General features: G+C 42.2%; 1 protein-coding gene across 2 annotated transcripts in view; it reads left to right on the plus strand.

The window, feature by feature from the left end:
* Positions 1-10: 10 nt before the first annotated feature.
* LOC129693485 (golgin subfamily A member 6-like protein 2) overlaps positions 11-23,218 on the plus strand; it is a 30,207-nt gene continuing 6,999 nt past the window's right edge. The window contains exons 1-9 of one of the 2 annotated variants that reach the window (XM_055630293.1): positions 11-1,389; positions 16,352-16,417; positions 16,942-17,088; positions 17,427-17,540; positions 18,607-18,720; positions 19,570-19,708; positions 20,233-20,348; positions 20,940-21,057; positions 21,635-21,687. In XM_055630293.1, the coding sequence (XP_055486268.1) occupies positions 16,370-16,417; positions 16,942-17,088; positions 17,427-17,540; positions 18,607-18,720; positions 19,570-19,708; positions 20,233-20,348; positions 20,940-21,057; positions 21,635-21,687 (849 nt within the window). In that variant the 5' untranslated portion in view covers positions 11-1,389; positions 16,352-16,369. Of the gene's footprint in view, positions 1,390-16,046; positions 16,418-16,941; positions 17,089-17,426; positions 17,541-18,606; positions 18,721-19,569; positions 19,709-20,232; positions 20,349-20,939; positions 21,058-21,634; positions 21,688-23,218 lie in introns of those variants that run through there. The other variant, XM_055630294.1, reaches the window with a different exon arrangement.

The raw sequence follows: 23,218 nt of genomic DNA on the forward strand, positions 1-23,218 counted from the left end.
GTGTGAGTGGGTGAGTGAATGTGTGTCTGAGTGTGTGTGTGTTAGTGGTAGGGTGAATTTTGTAAATGCACTGTTAAAACATTAGATCTGTTGAACTTGTTAACAGAGTATACACTTGGTGACCTGTTTCCAAATGTTTGTGTTAGCTTAATAATACTATTAACAATTCCAGCCACAGTAGCTTCTGCAGAGAGGTCATTTAGCAACCTCAAGCTGACTAAAATTATTTAAGGTCTACAATTAAGGTCTACAAAGCGAATGGTATGTTAGCATTCATAGCAAAAGGATTTGAGTATAGGAGTATAGAGAGGTTCTACTGTAGTTGTACAGGGTCTTGGTGAGACCACACCTGGAGTATTGCGTACAGGTTTGGTCTCCTAATCTGAGGAAAGCCATTCTTGCCATAGAGGGAGTACAGAGAAGGTTCAGCAGACTGATTCCAGGGATGTCAGGATTGAGGGGGGGTCTTATAGAAACTTACAAAATTCTTAAGGGGTTGGACAGGCTAGATGCAGGAAGATTGTTCCCGATGTTGGGGAAGTCCAGGACAAGGGGTCACAGTTAAGGATCAGGGGGAAATCTTTTAGGACCGAGATGAAAAAAACATTTTTTTACACAAAGAGTGGTGAATCTGTGGAATTCTCTGCCACCGAAGGTAGTTGAGGCCAGTTCATTGGCTATATTTAAGAGGGAGTTAGATGTGGCCCTTGTGGCTAAAAGGATCAGGGGGTATGGAGAGAAGGCAGGTACAGGATACTGAGTTGGATGATCAGCCTCGAAGGGCCGAATGACCTACTCCTGCACCTATTTTCTATGTTTCTACAATGTCTCAGAAATGCCTTGTGGATTTAGCCAGGCTAAGTATTGAATCAATCATTGCCAGAACAATAACGTTTTGTGCTGTGATCGGAATTTTTCACAAAAAAAGGCCAGGAAAGCTCTTTAATTAAAGTAAATAATTATGTCATTTCAAGATCTGATCTGCTTAGAAATACAGATTTTTTTTGTGTGAATTCTTCCTCCTTATCAGTATTGTAGCATAAAAAAAGATGTTCAAAACAAATGTGCATTCTTCTTTCTGATCATTTTATTTTATTTATATTCATCATGGAGGGAGTATAGGAGCATGAGGCCTGAAATGCAGAAAATCAACAGAGCGCTCCATTCCACCCCTCTCTCATCTTCTATACCCCTTTTTGCCTTTCAGGCTACAGCTCATGGCGTAAACCGGCAGTGGATACAAACAGTGGATACAAACATACTAATGGAGAAGGGACAGGGCCCGAAAGAAACTTTGTACCCACTGATAAAATTCCTCTTAGAGGCCCCGTGTACAAGCACACCCAGGTCTCGTTGCACCTCCCTTTTTCCTAATCTGATGCTATTCAGGTAATTATCTGCCATTCTGTTCTTGCCACCAAAAAGGATGGCCTCACATTTATCCACATTATACTGCATCTGCCATGCATCTGCCCACTCACCCAACCAATCCAAGTCACCCTGCAGCCTCATAGCATCCTCATCGCAGCTCATGCTGCCACCCAGCTTTGTGTCATCTGCAAACTTGGAGATGTCACATTTAATTATCTTATCTAAATCATTTATACTGTAAATAACTTGGGTCCCAGCACTGAGTTTTAGTCACTGTGTGTCATTATGTAAAGGACCTGGTAATTCCTACTCTTTGCATTCTGTCTGCGAACCAGTTCTCTATCCATGTCAATACCCAACCCCCAATAGCATGTGCTCTTATTTTGCATACTAATCTCTTGTGTGGGACCTTGTAAAAGACTTTTTGAAAGTCCAAATACACCACATCCACTGGCTCTCCCTTATCCATTCTACTTGTTACATCCTCAAAAATTCCAGAAGATTAGTCAAGGAAGATTTCCCCTATATAAATCCATGCTGGCTTTGACCGATCCTGTTACTGCTTTCCAGATGCACTGCTATAACATCTTCCCCACTACTGGTCTATAATTCCCTGTTTTAGGCTGTGGGCCAAAGTGCTTTTTTGTTTAAGTTTGTGACCCAAATCACGTAACTACCTGAATTTGTAACATATTGTGTAAAAATATTATAGAATTCATACCTGAAACTTGTCAAGACAAAAACCTGCATATTTAAAAAATATGAGAAAAACCTCCAGTTTTCCGAGTAGTAATTGTCCAATCAAAGCACCTTTGACATTGAGATCAGACGCCAATTGACCATTCACTCCCTTTGTTTCATGGTCGCTAGGTAGCGAACACTCTGGGATCATGGCTTCCTCCGAATTACATCAAAACAATAGCAAGGTTTCCAAGGAATAAAGGGAATGCTAACCTTGCTGATCATTTTGTTTTAGAGTTGATTTATCTTTATAAAGTTATGATGTGAACTGTTAAATAAAAATGATAAATAACAAATGTAGAGCTGTGGTTAGGATTAGGGTCAGTCAGTCAGTAGGAATGTTACATATCAATGAGTGGATGAACCAGAACTTCCTCCAGCTCAATGCAAATAAGACAGAAATTATTGTCTTTGGTCCGAAAAATATAAGGCTAGAGGTGAGTGCTCAACTCAACTCAATTGCACTGAAAACCACAGACAAAGCCAGAGACCCTGGTGTAGTTATGAACTCGGATTTAAATTTTAACAGCCATATAAAGACTATTACCATCTAAAATATATTACAAGAATCAAGGAATTTCTGTCCAAAGAAGACACTGAAAAACTTGTTCATGCATATATTTTTAATAGGTTAGATTATTGTAATGGCATCTTTACAGGTCTCAATAAAAAATCAATTAAACAACTGCAGCTTATCCAAAATGCCGCTGCCAGAGTCTTGACCAACACCAAGAAAATGGACCACATTACACCTGTCCTTAAATCTTTGCACTGGCTCCCTGTGTGTAAGAGGATAGATTTTAAAATTCTGTTACTGACCTACAAGGCACTGAATGGTCCAGGTCCAAAATACATCTCTGACCTACTTGTTGTATATGAGGTGCCTAGACTCCTCAGGTCTTCAGCGACAGGTTTACTCTGTGTTCCCAGGGTCAGAACTAAAAAGGCTGAAGCAGCATTCGGTTTTTATGCTCCACACCTGTGGAACAAGCTCCCTGAACACCTGAGGTGTGCACAGACTGTACATTTATACATTTGACGTAGTGCTTATTTTGCAATTTTTAATTATTGACTATTTTATTTTTTCTTTCCTGTAAAGCACCTTGTGAATTGCTGTTTGCACCAATGGTGCTATACAAATAAACTTTCCTTTGCCTTTGCCTTTAAAACATTTTGAGATTTAAAAAATCAAATCCGTAATTTATCTCATCAGATAAAGCACAAAAAAACTTGATGCCTAATTCACTTTCGTATCTTCAGTATTAAAAAAAGCTATGGTCATTTCCATACTCAGAAATTAGCATCTTGTTCCTTATTGCTTTTCCATTAATTTAACACAAAAGCTGTGATCAAGGACAGTCAATTGACATAAAAGCCCATAACTTTAATAAAAATTAAAAGAACTGAATAAAATGTTCAGTTATTATAGATTGAAGCATTCTGAAACAAATATGATGCATCTTACTTTGATGGACTGAAATTAAAGTATATAATTAGTTAATTACCTAATTAAATAGCTAATTACAAAATTAACCGTTGTGACGGAAATAGTAATAAACACCCAGACTGCTTTAAAAATTCAAAAATGTGATATTCTCAAGATCAGAACTTTAATATTAATCACAGCAATGAAGGAGGAAACAATATCCTGGCCTGGATCTCAAATGAAGGGAGGGAGAAAAATACTGGGGTGAGTTTTAATACTTGCAGGGACAATACTTACTGATGAGCCTGGGCTAGTACATGCCTGATGGGCCGAATGAACTCTTTAAAAAAGATCTGAGCAGCTTCTCAGTGAAAGGCAACTTTTCTGGACTTTTCCTGGCCTGGCACGGGCCTTTTGGGCCAAAATGCTCCTCCTGGGCTAATAAGGGCATTTGGGGCTAAAGGGACCTCGACTATTACGGGCCTTGTGGGCCGAATTAGTGGTTTCAGGCAGGGCAAACAACTAATTTCATTTCATTTCCAATTGCATTGCAGATTCAAGCTCAGGGCAGGCTGAATAGCTCATTGCATTTTCATTTCACTTCCATTGCCATTGCAGTTTCAAGCACAGGGCAGGCGAAGACAAACAATTGATGGCATTTTCATTTCATTTCCATTGCCATTGTAGTTTCAAGCACAGGGCAGGCGAAGACAAACAATTGATGGTATTTTCACTTAATTTCCATTGCTATTGATGTTTCAAGCACAGGACAGGCCAAACAACTCATTTCATGTTCATTAAGGGATAGCAAATCATTTATTCAAGTACATTGCACTTACAGTGTTCTGTAGTTTCCCAGCTCAGACAGAGAGTTGTGACCTCTCCCTCGCCATCTTGCAGATAGACTGAGCCACGCCCACACTTCCGGGTTTTATAGTCCCTCCCACCAGAAGGGGCGTGGCCTTCATGGCAGTGATTGCCAGGAGAGGGAATCAAAAAGTTGTAAACACTGCCCAGGCCATCACTGGCTCTGACCTCCGCACCATCGGAGGGATCTATCGAGGTCGCAGCCACAGAAAGGCAGCCAACAACATCAAAGACCCATCCTGACCACACACTCATTTCACCATTGCCATCGGGAAGAAGGTACAGGAGTCTGAAAACTAAGGTCCAAGTTCAGGAACAGTTTCTTCCCTACAGCCATCAGGCTATTAAACACGACAACAAATAAGCTCTGAACTGCAACAAACTATTACTATTATTGCACTATATTCGCTATTTATTGAGTATGTGTGCATATGCATACACACACTGAATTTTTTCTTCTTCTCCCATTATGTACTATGTTGTGCTGCAGCAAGTAAGAATTTCATTGTCCTATCTGGGACATATGACAATAAAACACTCTTGACTCTTGATATGTGTGAAGAAGGGTCTCAAGCTGAAACGTAACCAATTCCTTCCCTCCAGAAATGCTGTTGTGAGATTCAAAAATCACAAATGCTCTTGAGACAAATTCAGACAAAGAAGTGTTTTTATTAATTTCATATTCTGCAGAATAGGTGCCTCTCCTCTGATGTCCCCTAGAGGCACACCGAAGATGGAGATGCTTTTTATCTTTATACATTTCATTTCATTGTTATCACATTCTCATCCCTTCCCATTGAGCTTCTTCCAATCATAACATAAAGCCCTGTTTCCCACGAGAACGTCGGGGAACGCCCACCTAACGTCAAAGACACCTCCCCTATCATGCATCGCATGTGCATTTAAATTAGGCATCTTGTCATAGTGGGTGTGTGTACATATTCATGTAATCTCATCAAGCATGCGTAGTTGAGCGTGACTTTGTGTCCCTTTCCCCTTCGTTCTAATTTCTTTACTATCTCCTGCTGAAGTCTTTCTACTGCTACTTTATATCTAGAATTTCTCTCTGTTCTTATATCGTTACTTTCTAATCTACTAGCAGTCTGGTTTCTGCCTTATTTCTTTCTAAGTTATTTTTCTATCCCTAGTCTAAATCAACCATGCCTGTTAACTCTTTCCTCACAATCCATCCTTTTCGTTTTGCTACGCACCCTTGATTTACACTATCTCCTCCTTTTCTAATGCTAGCAGAAGGTTCTTCACCTCCCTATCCTCCTCTCGTAGGTCATACTGTGTTCTGAGGGCCATTATGGTGGCTGCACTGTTCTTCGTCAGGGCTGTTTCTATCAATCGCTGAGCCAATCCCCGTATGCAGGGAATGATACAACATCCGAACAAACACAGTAACCCCACCATGACTATCACTGTTGTTAGGGCAGATGTAAAGATGTGCTCCCATTTCCCAAACCAGGAGTCTAGAAACCCGGTTTCCAGGAGGTGTCAACTCCAGAGTTCTCAGCCAATTCGATAGACAGAGAGGTGAGCCCTGCTAGGGCTCTTGACACTGACCCATCCGGAGCAGTGTTGTTGGGGATGAATGTGCAACATTGTTCGCCAAACATTACACACACCCCTCCCTTCTCAGCCAGTAGCATGTCCAAGGCCATGCGATTTTGCCAGGCCATTTGGCTGGTAGCTGTCAGTTGTTCCGCTAATCCTTCAACTGCATCTCGAGTGTAATTTATAAAGCGTTGTTGATTGTAGTATAAGTAGTTAATCCAGTCCACATTTTTATTAATTGTGGACCACCAGAAGAGGATGGACTCAAAGCCCGCAGCTATCTGATTTCTGGCTTTAAATTCATCGGGTACCCCTCTTGGCACCCCTATCGCATCTATATAGATGTGTGTGTCGAATGATCCTCTCACCTTTCTCCTTTGTCGTCGGCTTCCTTTATTGATTTCTACAGCATGTTCTACTGCTATGGTGAAGGGCATCATCAGTTGTATGAGGGTACAGGTTCCCGTCCATGACCCTGGTAACCGGGGCCACAGGGTATTCTTCCCGCACCACCACCAGACATCGGCTCTACTGACTATCTGCTTGTTCAGCCAGGAGCTATTGAACATTGGCCCTTGTTCCTCAGCCGTTATGTTATACGTCTGATTGCAGTTGAGCACCTCCCCCATGTCCTGTCACTCTGGGTTATTTCTTGTATAGCACTCAAACCCCTCCTCCCCAAAAGGAATGGTAAATGGAGGAGGTCGAGGATCTTCCCTTCGGCCCTTCGTATTGTTGTTGCTGGCCGGAAATAGGTAATGATAACTCTGGCATATCTCATTTTTTTGGTAAGAGGGGATTCGTGAATAGCTGTAGTATACATGTCATAGCCCTAGGTGTTCTATCCCAATTCAGGGGAAATGGTACTGGGAACAGCTGAGGCCTAGCTCCGGCGCAGGCGTAACAATTGGTTCGTTGCATACTTCTGGCTGTGTACATCATCCAGGCAAGCCAGGTGTTGGCTCCTTTTCCCCCTGTTGGTATTCCCTTCTCATATAACTGCCTTAATCCTGTTTCTCCTGCTACTATCATTATCTTCAGCTTCTTAGACTCATTTTCCCTGGTGACATTGCTGACTACTGGTGGTGCTGGTGTTGCCCCGGGATCCCTATTCTGACTGTCATCTATCTTGAACACCTCTCCCCTATCCTTGTATATTACCATCTTCCCATCTCGCTTTACTTCTATCTCAAACTTCAGACATGCGTCCTTCCCTGTTTTATCTGCACATATCCAATACCTACCACTTTCCTGTATCTGAACACTCTGTATGCTCACATATACGCGTCCTGGCAATTTCTCGTTTGGGTTTTGATATACTCTCCACCTATCAGTTTGATAGGTGGTCCGATGCCACCCATATTTTGATGAAGTAAACACCGCGTGCCAATCTTTACAGGGATGGGTGCATACATACATTCTATAGCCGCACCACCTTTTTCCTTTACATACATTAAATGGGATGGTGGTGGACCTTCTATTTTGTGGTATTGTGATTTTTATGCATGTTACATTACTTACAAGTTGGGTAACCACCCAACACACGACCCACCAACACAAAATCTTCATTTTTCCTGCGGGTTCTTGGTAAATATTAAAGTCAATGGTTCTTCTCCTTTGCGCACTGTCCACGGGCTGATATCGTCTGGTGGGGCCTCCACAGGACCCTTAACTCGACTTGCGTGTGTCCACCCTTTCTCTTTTGTTCGTACTGCTGTCTCCGTGATTAGTAATACCAAGTAGGGTCCAGTCCACTTAGGTTGCAGCTTTTCTTCTTTCCACGTTTTTATTAATACCCAGTCCCCAGCCTTGACTGAGTGAATTGGAAAGTCCAGTGGTGGGCTCTGGGCCAGCAATCCTTTAATTTTTAGTTCTGCAAGAGATTGGGACACTGCCAGTAAATAGTTCCTCAGGAACACATCGTTCCCTTGTATTGTTGGGACTCCTTCTATCTTCCCTAAGTATGGGAGCCCGAATAACATTTCATATGGTGATATCCCTATGTCTTTTCGAGGTGCCGTTCGGATTCTCAACAGGGCTATCGGGAGGCACTTAGTCCAGGGGAGTCTCGTTTCCTCTATCAACTTGGTAATTTGGGTCTTTAAGGTGCCATTCATTCTTCCCACCTTTCCTGAGCTCTGGGGATGCCATGGTGTATGCAATTTCCATTCTATTCCCAGTGCTTCACATATCATTTCATGTGTTTTTGAGGCAAAATGGGTCCCTCTATCTGAGTCTATTGTTTCCACAATCCCATATCTGGGTATAATTTGTTCTAATAATATCTTGGCTACCGCCTGTGCGGTGGCAGTTGCCGTGGGGAATGCCTCTACCCATCTGGTGAAATGGTCCACTACCACTAACAGGTACTTCCATGTTCGTACCCGGGGCAGCTCGGTAAAATCTATCTGTATTCTTTGGAAGGGCCTAACTGCTAATGGTTGTCCTCCTCCTGGGACTGCTCTCATGATTTTCTTATTAATTCGCTGACATATCACACAGCCCCTTATGACCTGTTTGGCCATGGTAAACATCCCACAGCAAGCGTAGGTTCTGAGGAGGGTGTCACAGAGGGCTTGTGTTCCCCAATGGCTTTGTCCATGTAATCTCCCTAATAACTCCCTCATTATTTCTTTGTTCAATAGCTGCTTTCCATTTGGTGTCCACCATTTCCCATTTGAAGTACGCTAAGCCCCCATTTCTTTCATGTTTTCCTGTTCTTTCTCACTAAAGATAGGTATCTTTTCCTCTGGTTCCCTTAACGGTATTAGTGACTTCATTTCTACCATCTGTTCTGTGGCTGCTCTTTTTTGCAACCTCATCCACTGCCCTATTTCCTCTGGCCTCCAGGGTGTTACCCTTCTGATGCCCTGCCACATGTGCTATGGCTATTCGTTCTGGTTTTTGCAATGCTTCCAGTGTCTGTCCTATCAATTGCTCATGTGCTAGTTCTTTACCTCGAGTTGTTATCATTTCTCGCTCTTTCCAGATCTTCCCAAAGGTGTGTACTACTCCAAAAGCGTATTTTGAATCGGTATATACTGTTCCTTCCTTCCCCTCCAATAATTCCAAAGCTCTCATTAATGCATATAATTCACAAGATTGAGCTGACCAACTACCAGGCAGCCTGCCACTTTCAATTTCCTCCATAGTTTCCCCGTTCACTATACCGTACCCACTATGTCTTTTTCCATCTATGCACCTGGAGGATCCATCTATGAACCACCGGCTGCCCTCAGCCAGAGGTTGCTCTTCTAAGTCTTCTCTACTTTTTGTCTGTAAATCTATTATTTCACTACAGCAGTGTACTGGGCCCTCTTCCTTGTCACCCTGTTCAATTACCTCAGGGCTATTATCTATTCGTACCTGTGGGACAGCCCTCATGTAATTATTGAAATCGTACTAGTTATCTCAACCTTCTAAACGAACATCGGTCGGTGATTTCGAAAACTCATACATACACCTTGTCTTCAGGTTTAAAGGGTCCTTCTTCCTGGTCCATCTCCGACAGCTTTTACTTTACCTGTTCATAAATAGACTTGTATATCATTATTAACTGTTTCATATACTTTTTAAATTCTATCTGTAACTGTTCCAAACTCGGTCCCTTGCAGGAACTTCTCCATTGTGTCACCTGCTGGTTAGTTTGCATGCAACATTTCTTCAGTGCCAATGGCAGAGCATTACACAAATCTTATTTATTTTAACCTTCAATGTTCCAGTTATTCTTTTCATCAAATGAAAACAATCCGTTGTCAAAGCTGATTTCTGTAGGTTTACCAAACCTCTTAATTACCTTATTCAGCATAAATGACACTACAGTGCTCATACCTAAATCGATTCAGACTTACCCTGGACATCTCTTCCAAATGCTGTTTCAGCTGCTTTGTCTGCATTTTAATTTAACTTTTTGACATGTACTTTTTCCGTTTCACCGTACAATTTCAACATTTATTCCGATCTAGTCTGAACTATATCCTGCCTTTCCCAAGGTCATCATCCGCTGTCTTATATTCTGAAGTATTTCTCCCTCTTCACTTGTGGAACAAACCAACAAATTGCCCACATCAGCAAATACTTTCTAAGGGTATACCATATAACCATATATCGAACCTGCCTCCACCACCTTCACTGGAAGCTCATTCCACACAGCTACCACTCTCTGAGTAAAGAAGTTCCCCCTTAACTTTCAACTCTGCCTTTCCCATCTAATTAAAAAAAACCTACCTCATCCTAGCCTTTCTTGACATCCTTCCTTAAATCCCTTTATCTCTCTTGGGGACCCCAGTCCTGTTAGGGCTTATCATTTTTTTAGCCCTCTCAGTTTATGGGTGCCCCAAGGGATAATCTGTCATCCTGTCGTCTCCTACTTCTGTTTCTCTGTCTCTCTCTCTCTCTCTCTCTCTCTTTCTGTGTCTCTGTCTTTCCTCTCTCTGTCTAGCTCTCTCTCTCTCTCTGGCTGTATCTCTGTCTGGCTCTCTCTCTCTCTGGCTGTATTTCTGTGTCTGGCTCTCTCTCTCTCTGGCTGTATCTCTGTGTCTGGCTCTCTCTCTCTCTGGCTGTATCTCTGTGTCTGCTCTCTCTCTCTCTGGCTGTATCTCTGTGTCTCTCTCTCTCTCTCTCTGGCTGTCTCTCTGTGTCTGTCTCTCTCTCTCTCTCTGGCTGTATCTCTGTGTCTGTATCTCTCTCTCTCTCTCTGTTTCTCAACTTGAATGTCTACCATAAAACAACAAACCATAAAAGCTGGTCATGTTTAATCAATTAACTTAATTCCAATTATTTCAATCCATATTCACCATTATTTTAAATGTCCAATTCCTAGCATTAGTAACAATTTTCCAAATTAACTTTACTGACAAGAAATCTAAAAGAACATCAAGAAACGATTAAAAGAAAATCAAAAGCTGATTTTTACAACTTCCCTTTTTCAGGTTACGAGGATACAAAGAGTTAATTTTACAGCTTGTTCGCAATCCAATTTGAACTACAGTGGAAATGCTCGCTCCCGCCACTGTGTTCAATTTTACAACTGGCTCATTCCAACCTTTCAATTTTCAACCATTCGTTCCAAACCGGTTTTTACATACAAATCACATTCGTTCCATTCTTACTTCAAATAGATTATTCATTTTATATTTTCTCCCTGTCCTGCACTCTTGTCCCCGGCCTTTGCCGTCTTCTTATCTGCTACTTTCGGGAGTAACTCCCTCATCATCCTGTCTCTCTCTGTTCCTTATTTGCTGTTTTTCTACTGCCTGCAACATAATCTTACTACTTGTTTTTCACTTCTGTGAAAAGGAATTGATCTAACTGTTCTTGTCAGACCTAAAGGATCTTCAAGGAGGCTATTTAACAAACCCCCTTCCCCCTCAGGGTCCTCTCCTAGGTACCTCCCTCAGGGGTCTAATTTCAACCGAACTTATCTTCCCCTTCTGCCCTTTGACTCCCCGTCCTGTTGGCCGGGTGATCTTCGTCCACCCCGGCCCCTGTCTTCTCTTTCCTTTGGGTATTTTGGCCCCCTCCGGCTCTGCATTTGTCCCAACGGACTATACCTTATCATTGTTGGCTTCTCCAACCCCTGGGTATTTCCTGCCCTCCAGAGTCCAGCATTTGCCCCAACGGACTATTGGGCAGAATGCGGGGATTTGGCCCACAGCCTTTTCCCCTCCCTTTTTCTTAACACCGTGTTTAATTACCTTATTTATCATAATCATATTCTTAATACCATGTTCATCATATTCTCAATACCGTGTTCATCATATCTGCCTTGCCCGTACAAGGTCTTAATTTCTACAGAACTTCTTATCTTCCCCTCCCTTCTGGGTACCTTACAGCCCCCTGAATCCTTCAGGGCGTCAACCACAAGGTCTTTCCACAATCGCCCAGGAAGTACTTTATTAGTCATTGTTCCTACCTGGGTTCTGTGCACAGAAATTGCTCGATTGATTTTTCACGATTTCCAACTACTCCCACTTCTTTGCCGAGTCTCTGTGTGGTCCGGATACTACTGCTTAAACAGCTGACGGCAAGCAAGGAGTCTGAGACCGCTGAACTCAGCAGGGTGCACCTTCCCTTCGTCCGTCTACTCCCGTCAGCTGTCCAGAGTATTGGATCCCAGACGAGCCCCCAAGTTGTGAGATTCAAAAATCACAAATGCTCTTGAGACAAATTCAGAGAAAGAAGTGTTTTTATTAATTTCATATTCTGCAGAATAGGTGCCTCTCCTCTGATGTCCCCTAGAGGCACACCGAAGATGGAGATGCTTTTTATCTTTATACATTTCATTTCATTATTATCACATTCTCATCCCTTCCCATTGAGCTTCTTCCAATCATAACATAAAGCCCTGTTTCCCACGAGAACGTCGGGGAACGCCCACCTAACGTCAAAGACACCTCCCCTATCATGCATCGCATGTGCATTTAAATTAGGCATCTTGTCATAGTGGGTGTGTGTACATATTCATGTAATCTCATCAAGCATGCGTAGTTGAGCGTGACTTTGTGTCCCTTTCCCCTTCGTTCTAATTTCTTTACTATCTCCTGCTGAAGTCTTTCTACTGCTACTTTTTATCTAGAATTTCTCTCTGTTCTTATATCGTTACTTTCTAATCTACTAGCAGTCTGGTTTCTGCCTTATTTCTTTCTAAGTTATTTTTCTATCCCTAGTCTAAATCAACCATGCCTGTTAACTCTTTCCTCACACTGTCTATCCTGCTGAGACAATAGACAATAAGTGCAGGAGTAGGCCATTCGGCCCTTCAAGCCAGCACTGCCATTCAATGTGATCAAGGCTGTTCAACCCCAATCAGTACCCTGTTCCTGCCTTCTCCCCATATCACATGACTCTGCTAGCTTTAAGAGCCCTATCTAGCTCTCTCTTGAAAGAATTCAGAGAACCATCTCCATCGTCCTCTGAGGCAGAGAATTCCACAGACTCACAACTCTCTGAGAAAAAGTGTTTCCTTGTCTCCGTTCTAAATGGCTTACTCCTTATTCTTAAACTGTGGCCACTAGTTCTGGACTCCCCCAATATCGGGAATATGTTTCCTGCCTCTAGCGTGTCCGAACCTTTAATAATCTTATATGTTTCAATAAGATCCACTCTCATCCTTCTAAACTACAGAGTATACAATCCCAGCCACTCCATTCTCTCAGCATATGACAATCCCGCCATCCCGGGAATTAACCTTGTAAATCTATGCTGCAGTCCCTCAGCAGCAAGAATTTCCTTCCTCAAATTAGGGGACCATAGTATCCTCACAGTTCACACTTCCACCCAGCATTGTGTCATAGATTTACAAGGATAATTCTCGGGATGGCAGGACTGTCATATGCTGAGTGAATGGAGCGGCTGGGCTTGTATACTCTGGAGTTTAGAAGGATGAGGGTATTTTATTGAAGCATATAACATTATTAAAGTTTGGACACGCTGGAGGCAGGAAAAATGTTCCCAATGTTGGGGAAGTCCAGAACCAGGAGCCACAGTTTAAGAATAAGGGGTAAAGCATTTAGAACACAGACGAGGAAACACTTTTTCTCACAGTGAGTTGTGAGTCTGTGGAATTCTCTGCCTCAGAGGACGATGGAGCATCTCCTATGTGGGATATCTCTCTCTCTCTCGCTCTCTCTCACACACATATATACATTTGCATATGTACACAAACATAAAATTAGCCAACAAACAATAATAGTGCAAAAAATCCGACACCGCTGCTCTGAAGTCGATGTAGTTCAGATCTTATTTGGAGGTTGTATTGTTTAATAGCCTGATTGCTGCAGAGAAGCAGAAAATGTTGGAGCTACTCACTTTCATTTGTGGCGAGGGGAACATAGTTCACATCTCAGGTCAACAACTTTTCATGAGAACTGGGAAAAAGTGAGAAATATAAGCTTGTTTTATAGCTTCTTCCAGTTCTGATGAAATGTAATGAAATCAAAAATAAGTCTCTTGGTTAGAAACCCTGGTTGGAAACAAATAAATTGCAGAATAATTAAATGCTGCTCAGTTCTATCTCTACAATGGAGGGCACAATTAAAGCCCTGTCCCACGGTGCAAGTTCATTCCAAGAGCTCTGCTGAGTTAAAAAAAAAATCAAACTATTAGGTTTCTATATGTGTGGAAGGTAGGAATTGAAAGAAATCGATGTTAGGATTAATGACATAGTGCTTGGAGATTATGGCGATAGAAGCAGGAAATCTCTGAAGTTTGGTGATCTACTTCCAGTGGACTAAAGGAATTTGATGTGTTAAATTATTTGGATGCAGGAACAAACTGAAACACCTCCAATAATCTATATTCTATCCTATGGGGAGAAGGCAGGAAGGGGATACTGATTGTGGATGATCAACCATGATCACAGTGAATGGCGGTGCAGGCTCAAAGGGCCAAATGACCTGCTCCTGCACCATTCAGGTAATTGGCATATGACATCGTCTATTGTCTATAAAATGGAATCCAGAAAATGAAACAATGCATTGTTGCCAAGAGATGGTCTGTAATGTTCCGTTGCTGTGGTAGCGTTAGGTCAGTTCAACAACCTGATGGGACAGTAGCTTTTTTTGAACTGGGAGTGTGGGACATTTACACTTCTGCATCTACTGTGGTAACAGTGAGAAGAGAACACAGCTTATCACATTTAATCTATCAGTTGAACAAACTTAACCCGAACAGCTTGGTATTCCTAACATCTTTACATTCTGAGACCTTTCCTTTAAAAGATCTTTCAGGGAAAGTGTTACGACTATCCGCAGAAACTGCGTGTCTTTTGTAATCAATTCCCCTTGCAGTAGACAATAGCCTTCTTTGTGTCATCAGAAGGCTAAATTCAATCTGGAAATTGTCCTCTTGGGGAAAGATCATCAAATTTGTTTAATTTATTGTGACATTTGGCTTGATACAGGTATTGTAATTTTCTTTTCCACTAACCTTGTGTAGTGCTGATTTACATAAGATGTTCACTTCTGTATATCTGTATGAGTGTGGGAAGTCAAATGTTTCAGGACATTTCATAGTGGAGACTTGTGTGCACAAAATTACATATGTTTTCCAAGTGATTTCCATCACATAAGCAAAGAAATTAAGGAATTTCACAAGCTCTTGGTTTGAAACGATTTAAATATAGTTTAGAGATACAACATGAATCAGACGCTTTGGACCAGTGATTCTATGGTGACCATCGATCACCGATTTTAGTTTAGTTGTTCATTGTCATATGAAAAGCTTGAAATTGCATGCTGCAGGTAAAGGAAAGCCTGTACATGATTGCAATCAAACCATCCACAGTATACAGGTGAAGGGTAAATAAAGATTTTAGAGTGGAATGATTGTAATCGATGTCAGCAGACCTCTTACAGTCTGCACGCAGATGCAGAACAGCACGCAAAGGATCGCCTTGATCAGGCGCCAGTTGGTCTCGACATTCAAACTGGTTCAAGAGTGTTTTATTGTCTTATGTCCCAAAACCGGCTATTTTGGCGAGACAGAGACGGTAATTTGGCTTGAATTGTTTTATTTTAATGAAACAACGAGCCAACGAGAGTGGAACCAAATTTACAAGATGGCTTCCACAAGTGTGGGCGCTAGACTGACAGTTACTGATAGTTACAGCAAAAAAACTGCCAATAGAACACCCGCCCGTGCTCAGTGACTCCTCCCTCCCGTCAATCACGCGGGTTCTATTACCCAGAGCTACACTATGTTTTTCCCCTTTTTCAAACACTCCCTACACATTAGTGGCAATTTTATGGAGGCCATTTACGGAACCTAAAAAGCTGCATGTGTTTGGGATGTGGGAGGAAACCGGAACACCCGGAGGAAACCCACACAGTCACTCAAACTCCACGGTACCCAATGTCCATTATTGAACCAAGGTTTCTGGTGTTGTGAGGTAGTAGCTCTACCGGCTGCGCCATTGTGCTGCTCATCTTATGAGTGCAAATTCCATTGTTTTGAGTTTTAGTTATTTTGAGAATAGAGCAGGATTTGCTTTTGAGTCAGTTTATAGACACATAATCTGCGCGAATTGCCAATCCAATGATAAGGAAGTGCTACACTGAACTTTTATCTACCTCTTTGATGACCCTTGGACTATCCTTGATCAGACTTTGCTGGGTTTATCTTGTGCTGTAAATGGGTCGATTCCAAACATGTATTGTCCTTCTGCTGACTGGTCTGCACGCAACAAAAGCTTTACACTGTACCTCGGTACACGTGACAACAAACTAAACGTAAACTCAAGAGCATAGACCATAGAACAGTACAGCACAGGAACAGGCCCTTTGGCCCACAATGTCCGTGCCACGGCTGATGCCCGGTTAAACTAATCTTCTCTGCTTGTCTGCTCTGTACCAATTCTATTTAATTATTATTTTGGTTATTTTGCAGCCACTTTAAATTACAATCATGTGGAGGTGCATTTGTGGAATTGAAGAGTCCCTTGCATCATCAGAGGTAAGTATTTTTGTAATTTCCTGTTGTTGCATTGTATTTACAAAACTTGTATTTGTATTATCGCCGGAGTCCCATTGTTCTTCACGGCAGTCCCCTCACGCCCGGTCCCCATTGCCTTCCCCTAGCCCCCCGCCCCCTCCCCCCACTCTTATTGAACGATGATTGTGGGTCGATCATGTAGTCCCACTGCCGCTGAGGATCCCGTTGCCACTGAGGCTCCCGTTGCCGCTGAGGCTCCCGCCACCGCCGAAGCTGCCATTGCTGCTGAGGCTTCCATCACCGCCACTGCTTAGGTACCCTCAGCCAAGGCAGACCTCGCCATCCGGCTTCACCTCGGTCCCCTGGGAGGCCTGTGGGGCGAGTCTAGCATGTTCCAGTCGGCGGCGCGTTTGTTTAAAAAATGCATTGGCTTTCATGCATTCCATATTAATGCACTTCTCAAGTCACTGAATATTTCAATACTGTTTTCTCTAAAGTCTGATTCACTATGATGCAGTTATTAATAGTGACCAATTATTCTGCAGGCACTGAGCTGCAGGTCTACTACAGGTAAGTATTTGGTGGCTGGTTTATCTGAGCAGCTGGCTCAGTATGGACAGCTGGTAGTGCAGCTCATAGACCAATATCCGGACAAAGAGACCCAGCTACAAGTGAGAGATGAACACCTTAAGGTAACATCAATTCCAGTTGAATATTGATAAAGGATGACTTCACACTTGGTTTAGAAGGTTGTACTTCAAAATAGGCTACAAAATGTTATTGAAAAGTCATACTCAAATGATTTAAGCAGAAAGTCATGCCTGTGACAATAAAGGACCATTAAACCATAGAATGTAAATTAATAATTTCATCCCGTGATTTCATTATGATAATTTTAATATCTTAATAACAAGGTGGAATTGAAGAATTGGTGCTCTTGAATTACAAATGTTGCGTGTGTGTGATTTCCATTCTATATTGCCCAGTTTTTATCATTGTTAGGAGGTATTAATCACGTTAACTTTCTCAGTTACTGGAAGACCTCAAGGTAAAACTCTGTGAAAACGAAGAAGCATTATTGGAAAAGACGCAACTTGTCGATGTGTTGCAGAAAAAGCTTAATAGGAATAATCGGGATCTAGCGGTAAGGACATCATTGTTTGCTGCTGTGTGAATGTCTATTTCAGGGAAAGATCTCTGCAACCGGCTAAGGGATTCTGTTGTAACTGGCAGTGAAATAAAAATTGAAGGGAGCCTATTGGAAATAAATCTGTAAATATGAAAAAATGTGAAGATTTTCTTTTGTATAAATCTTCCCATTCGTTTTTTCATTGCAACATTGCCATTCTGGTTATGACAGGTTGTTGGCATTGCTGATCTGTGCCACCATTTTTTTGAGCCCTGATCAAGATCAGAAGACATCTGCTATTTAAGATGCCAACAACACATGAACTCTTGATTATAATGCAACAGCGTCACTACCGATTATATCTATCTTCCATCTATTCTATTCCATATATGTTACTAAAACTCTCATCTTGACCACTTCCTCTCTGCTATGTAATTAAATTTGATCAAAAACGATCCTGCTTAATGCTACGATTGTGTTGGGGAATGGGACCAGGCCTCCTGTGCGACTGGGACACAACATTTTAGTTGGTCTTCTTTTTCCCATCCACTGGTGGGAGAGTCTAGGAGTAGAGTTCATAGCCTCAGATTTAAAGGAGATTAGGAGGGATTTCTTTAGACTGAAATAAGCGGTTGCCCATTTAATGCATTTGCATTTTTGGTTCTCTGACAACGGCATGCGTGTTTGCAACTATGTTTGTCAAAGTGTAGACAATGCAGGCTCGTAGAATATTTTCAAGATAGTGGGGATTGATTCATGATAAACTGGGTGAATGTATACATTAGGTCATTGATGATCTTAATGAAAGGCAGAACAGACCTGATGGTCTGAATCGGTATTCCTGCAGAATGTTAAAACAAGTAACTCAGTTGAATAAGAACCATTGAATGCAAATTAATGATTTCATCCCCTGATTTCATTAATGATAATTTTAATTTTAATGTCTTAATAACAAGGCAGAATTGAAGACCTAACTATTGGCGCACTTGAATTACAAATGTTGTGTGTGTGTGATTTCCATACTATGTTGCCCAGTTTTTATCACTGTTAGGAGGTTTTAATCACTTGTTAACTTCCTTAGTTGCTGGAAGACTTCAACAAAAAACTCTGGGAAAGGGAAGAGGAACTGCGAGAAACAACAGAACACGTGAAAGTACTGCAGACAAAGCTGGAAAGGAAGAATTGTGTGATAATGGTAAGGAAATCATTGTTTGCTGCTGTGTGAATCTCTAATTACAGGCGTATTACTTCTATTACAGCGTCATCTCTATTACTTCAGCGGCGGGCGTGGTGCGGGTGAGTCATCGCCAGGGCTCGCCGGAGGGGAGCGCTCTGATTTGCTGAAGCCGCGGTCTGCAGAGCTCCAGCCGGTGTTGCGTCAGTAGAATTCTGTAGAATTCATTGCCACAGAAGGCTGTGTAGGACGTCAGTGAATATTTTTAAGGCAGAGATAGATAGATTCATGTTTAGTACGGTGTCAGAGATAAAGGGAGTAGAACAGGAGGAAGAGATAGATGATTGGATGGCGCAGGAGATTTGATTGGCCAATTGGCCTAATTCTGCTTCTATCACGTGACCTTATGATAACTTTTAATTTTGATGACTACTTGACAAATCCATTTTGACAGCTCCAATTTTTCTTGCTTATCTGCTTGGCTTATTCATTTCATTCATTTAATGTCACTTTAGAAAGCTGCATTATTCTAGGCTTAATGGGACTGTCCCACAGGTGACTTTTTAGGCGACTGCAGGAGACTATGCCGTCGTCACATGATCGTCACATGTTCGCAGGTGGTTGTTGGAAAGTCACCTTCATGGACGTGAGGAGTTCCAGCATTCTGAGAACCCATCGCGGCATCCTTATGGATCCTTTTTTCAACATGGAGAGTAGCGAGAATTCCCGTGTCATAGGTCCTAATGGGTTGCCAGGAGGTCGAAGGTTCCCGTAGGTTATAGCCAGTGCAGACCGGTGACAAAACGCCTAAGTGGAACAGGCTCCCGAAAGTCTTTTTCGTTTAATTTGGCTACTTTTTAATTTTTTTAGGAGTTAGTTGAAGATGTAAGAAAGCTTGAAGATAAGAATGAGGACCTGGACAACCAGTATTACGCCGAAGATTACGCCAGCCATATCAAGATCTGTGGTTTGAGGGCGACCCATAAAGCTGAATTAACAAATCTCAAAGGTAAACACAGCACTCAGCTCTGTAAAATCAGGGAGAAACACGCACAAGAAACATCACAGAAAGATCAGTGCTGTTTACAACTTCACAAAGATCTTCAACTTTTAAGACCTCACGCCAGGTTCTGTGCACCCCTTGCAGAACAGGCAACTGGTTCTTTAAATTATTTCAGCGAATGGAAGATTAACGAACTGGAAGGTAATTACTCAAAGTTGACCTGTTAATATTTTTGGCCATAAATGGTCCTACCGCAGATTTGTACATCTGTCGTCTCGTGGTAGGGAGTAGGTTTGCCCTAAAATATTCTAGCATGGAATTACCATTGTGCCCGAGCAATCTTCAAGCTTAATGAATTGTAGCATTTCAAGGGTATTTTATGATTTCAAATGCCGGTAATTAGTAGAACATATGATTTTCACTAATTGCCATTAACTGCAGTGGAAAAAATTGCAAATTGTGGAGGTATTGCTTTATTTACAACAAATATCAGATCATTATGGGCGTTTTTTCCTTTCTCTTTCTTAAAGAACAAGTGACGCTTCTGTATCAAGAGGCTGCAAGATCAGAGGAAAGTTCTTTGTCAATGGAAGCCTCATACCTGTCTAAAATCGGCCAGATCCAAGAGGAGCTGGACAATGTACAGGTACCCCAAATATAAGTCCCTTGCACCTGATGACGATTAACTGAATATTGATCTGTTTGCCATTTACCCGGAATGAAATGACTTCATCTTTTCAAAAAAGGAAAATTGATGGTTTGATATACCGTGAGTTGTTGAAGCATTGTAGGAAGCAATTTAAAACATTTTTGGTTACATAGTTAGTTATGTGCATTGTATATTTTTAATCTGGGCTCAACTGTATGAAGGAGTGCTTCCCTACATTTCACTGCTCACTCCATTCCGTGTAGAACCCCTTTCTGAAGAGTAAGTGACATGGGATAGATGCGAGCCTGCAGGAAAATTCAATCATAAAATAGTTGTGGTAGAATGGAGCTGTCAGCAGTGGCACATTAAAAGTATAATGCATGCTAAAATTATTTCGAGAGCCATACAGCTCAGAAACAGGCCCTTCAGCCCAACTTACCCACATTGACCAACATGCCCCATCTACACTAGTCTTACCTGCCTTTACAGTCATAAAGCAAAATATTTAATCTAGAATTCGAATGGTGGCTATTTCAGACCATTAGAAATCCCTTGGCTTTAATTGGCACTAAACTTATTTCTACCCAGCTTGTTTCTGCTCAGAAGCTTCTGCTGGAGCACAAAGATGCGGAGATTGATTATGAAGAGGAGGACGACCAGTTATACCTAAAAGTGAACTGGCCACAATACGTCGAGGCACAAAATGGTGTGTGTATAGTATGACTTTCATTGGGTAAGAAGGAACTGGGGATGCTGATTTACACCGAAGATAGAACAAAATGCTCGAGTCAGCAGGTCAGGCAGCATCTCTGAAGAAACGAATAGGTGTAGTTTCTGATCAAGACCCTCCATCAGACCGAGAGTCAGGGAGGGGGAAATTAGAGGTATGGGGAGGTACAGAATAAAGCAGTGCCCGCATCGATGGCTCGGGGTGGGGGGGGGGGGGGGGGGGGGGGGGGGGGGGGGGGGTGGAGGCTGACAATGGTCCATTGTTGGCTGGGGGTGGGGGGCCCATGGAGGAATATAAATGGTGAAATTAGCAAGAGGACTAGGGGGGGGGAGAGATGGGGAGATAGAGAATGGAAGGGTTATTTGGTTAGAGATCCTTCATTCTCTTGTGTAAAGGAACTGCAGTTGCTGGTTTAAACTGAAGATAGACACATAAACCTGGAATAAGTCAGCGGGACATGCACCATCTGTGTAGAGAAATAATTGGTGATGTTTCAGGTCAGGGACTCTTCCTCGTTCTCTTTATTTAAATGGTGATGCGTGTTTTCTTGCAGAGAAGCTTCAAAAAATATTGGAAACATATGAAGAGCAATACCAGAACATGCAAGTAGGTTTAGAACAAGTTACCAAGGGAGCAGCTTCCCCGGTTGGGAGAATTTGTGATGCATTTAATTCCCCCACGTACAGTCTTAATTCCAAGTGTGCGCATTCTGCACAGATTCAAGAGTCTCAAGTATCCTGCTAATTAATTAATTACATTGCATTTTACAAATAATTTTATGTTGCTTATTCAGATTTTTTGTTTAAAATGGGTCATTTAAGTAAATTTTTGTTTTGCTCTTTTCTATCATCATCCTTACTTTTTGGCTTGATGCTTGCATCTGAGGGGTGCTATTTGCTTCCACACCAGATGGTTTCTGTATGCATTACCACACACCTTGGACATGGAGAAAGTTTACTGAATTAGCTGGTGTGGTTGGGGAAGCAACAGAGTATTTCCAGACTTGCCTATTAATATTATACAGTCATAAGGAATAGTAGAATTAGGTCATTCGGCCCATCAAGTCTACCCCACCATTCAATCATGGCTGATCAATTACTCCCTCCTAACCCCATTTTCCTACCTTCCCCTCATAATCTCAGACCCCTGTACTAATCAAGAATCTATCTGTGCCTTAAAAATATCCACTGACTTGGCCTCTACCGCCATCTGTGGCAAAGAATTCCACAGATTCACCACCCTCTGGGTAAAGAAATGTTACCTCATCTCCTTCCAAAAAGAACGTCCTTTAGTCTAGACCTAACGGGCATAGCCTCAGGATAAGGATTGGCTTCAAAGCTGCAATAGACAATAGGCAATAGGTGCAGGAGTGGGCCATTCGGCCCTTCAAGCCAGCACCGCCATTCAATGCGATCATGGCTGATCATCCCCAATCAGTAGCCCGTTCCTGCTTTCTACCCATATCCCCTGACTCTGCTATCTTTCAGAGCCCTATCTAGCTCACTCTTGAAAGTATCTAGAGAACCAGCCACCACCGCTTCTGAGGCAGAGAATTCCACAGATTCACAACTCTCTATGTGAAAAAGTGTTTCCTCATCTCCGTTCTAAATGCCTACCCCTTATTCTTAAACTGTGGCACCTGGTTCTGGAATCCCCCAACATCAGGAACGTGTTTCCTGCCTCTAGCGTGTCCAAGCCTTTAATAATCTTATCTGTTTCAATAAGATGCCCTCTCATCCTTCTAAACAAGCTCAGTCGCTCCATTCTCTCAATATATGACAGTCCCGGCATCCTGGGAATTAACCTTGTAAACCTGTGCTGCACTCCTTCAATAGCAAGAATGTCCTGCATATAATACTCCAGGTGTGGTCTCACTGGGGCCCTATACAACTGCAGAAGGACCTCTCTGCTCCTGTACTCAACTCCTCTTGTTGTCCAACATGCCATTCGCTTTCTACACTGCCTGCTGCATATTTACTTTCATTGACTGATGAACAAGGACCCCCGGATCTTTTCCTTTTTCCAACTTGACATCATTTAGATAGTAATCACCCTTCCTGTTTTTGCTACCAAAGTGGATAACGGCAACCTGAAAAGCATCCTCCTCACAGTTCACACTGCCACCCAGCTTTGTGTC

Source organism: Leucoraja erinacea, unplaced genomic scaffold, assembly GCF_028641065.1.
Source record: "Leucoraja erinacea ecotype New England unplaced genomic scaffold, Leri_hhj_1 Leri_310S, whole genome shotgun sequence".
Taxonomy (NCBI): Eukaryota; Metazoa; Chordata; class Chondrichthyes; order Rajiformes; family Rajidae; genus Leucoraja; species Leucoraja erinaceus.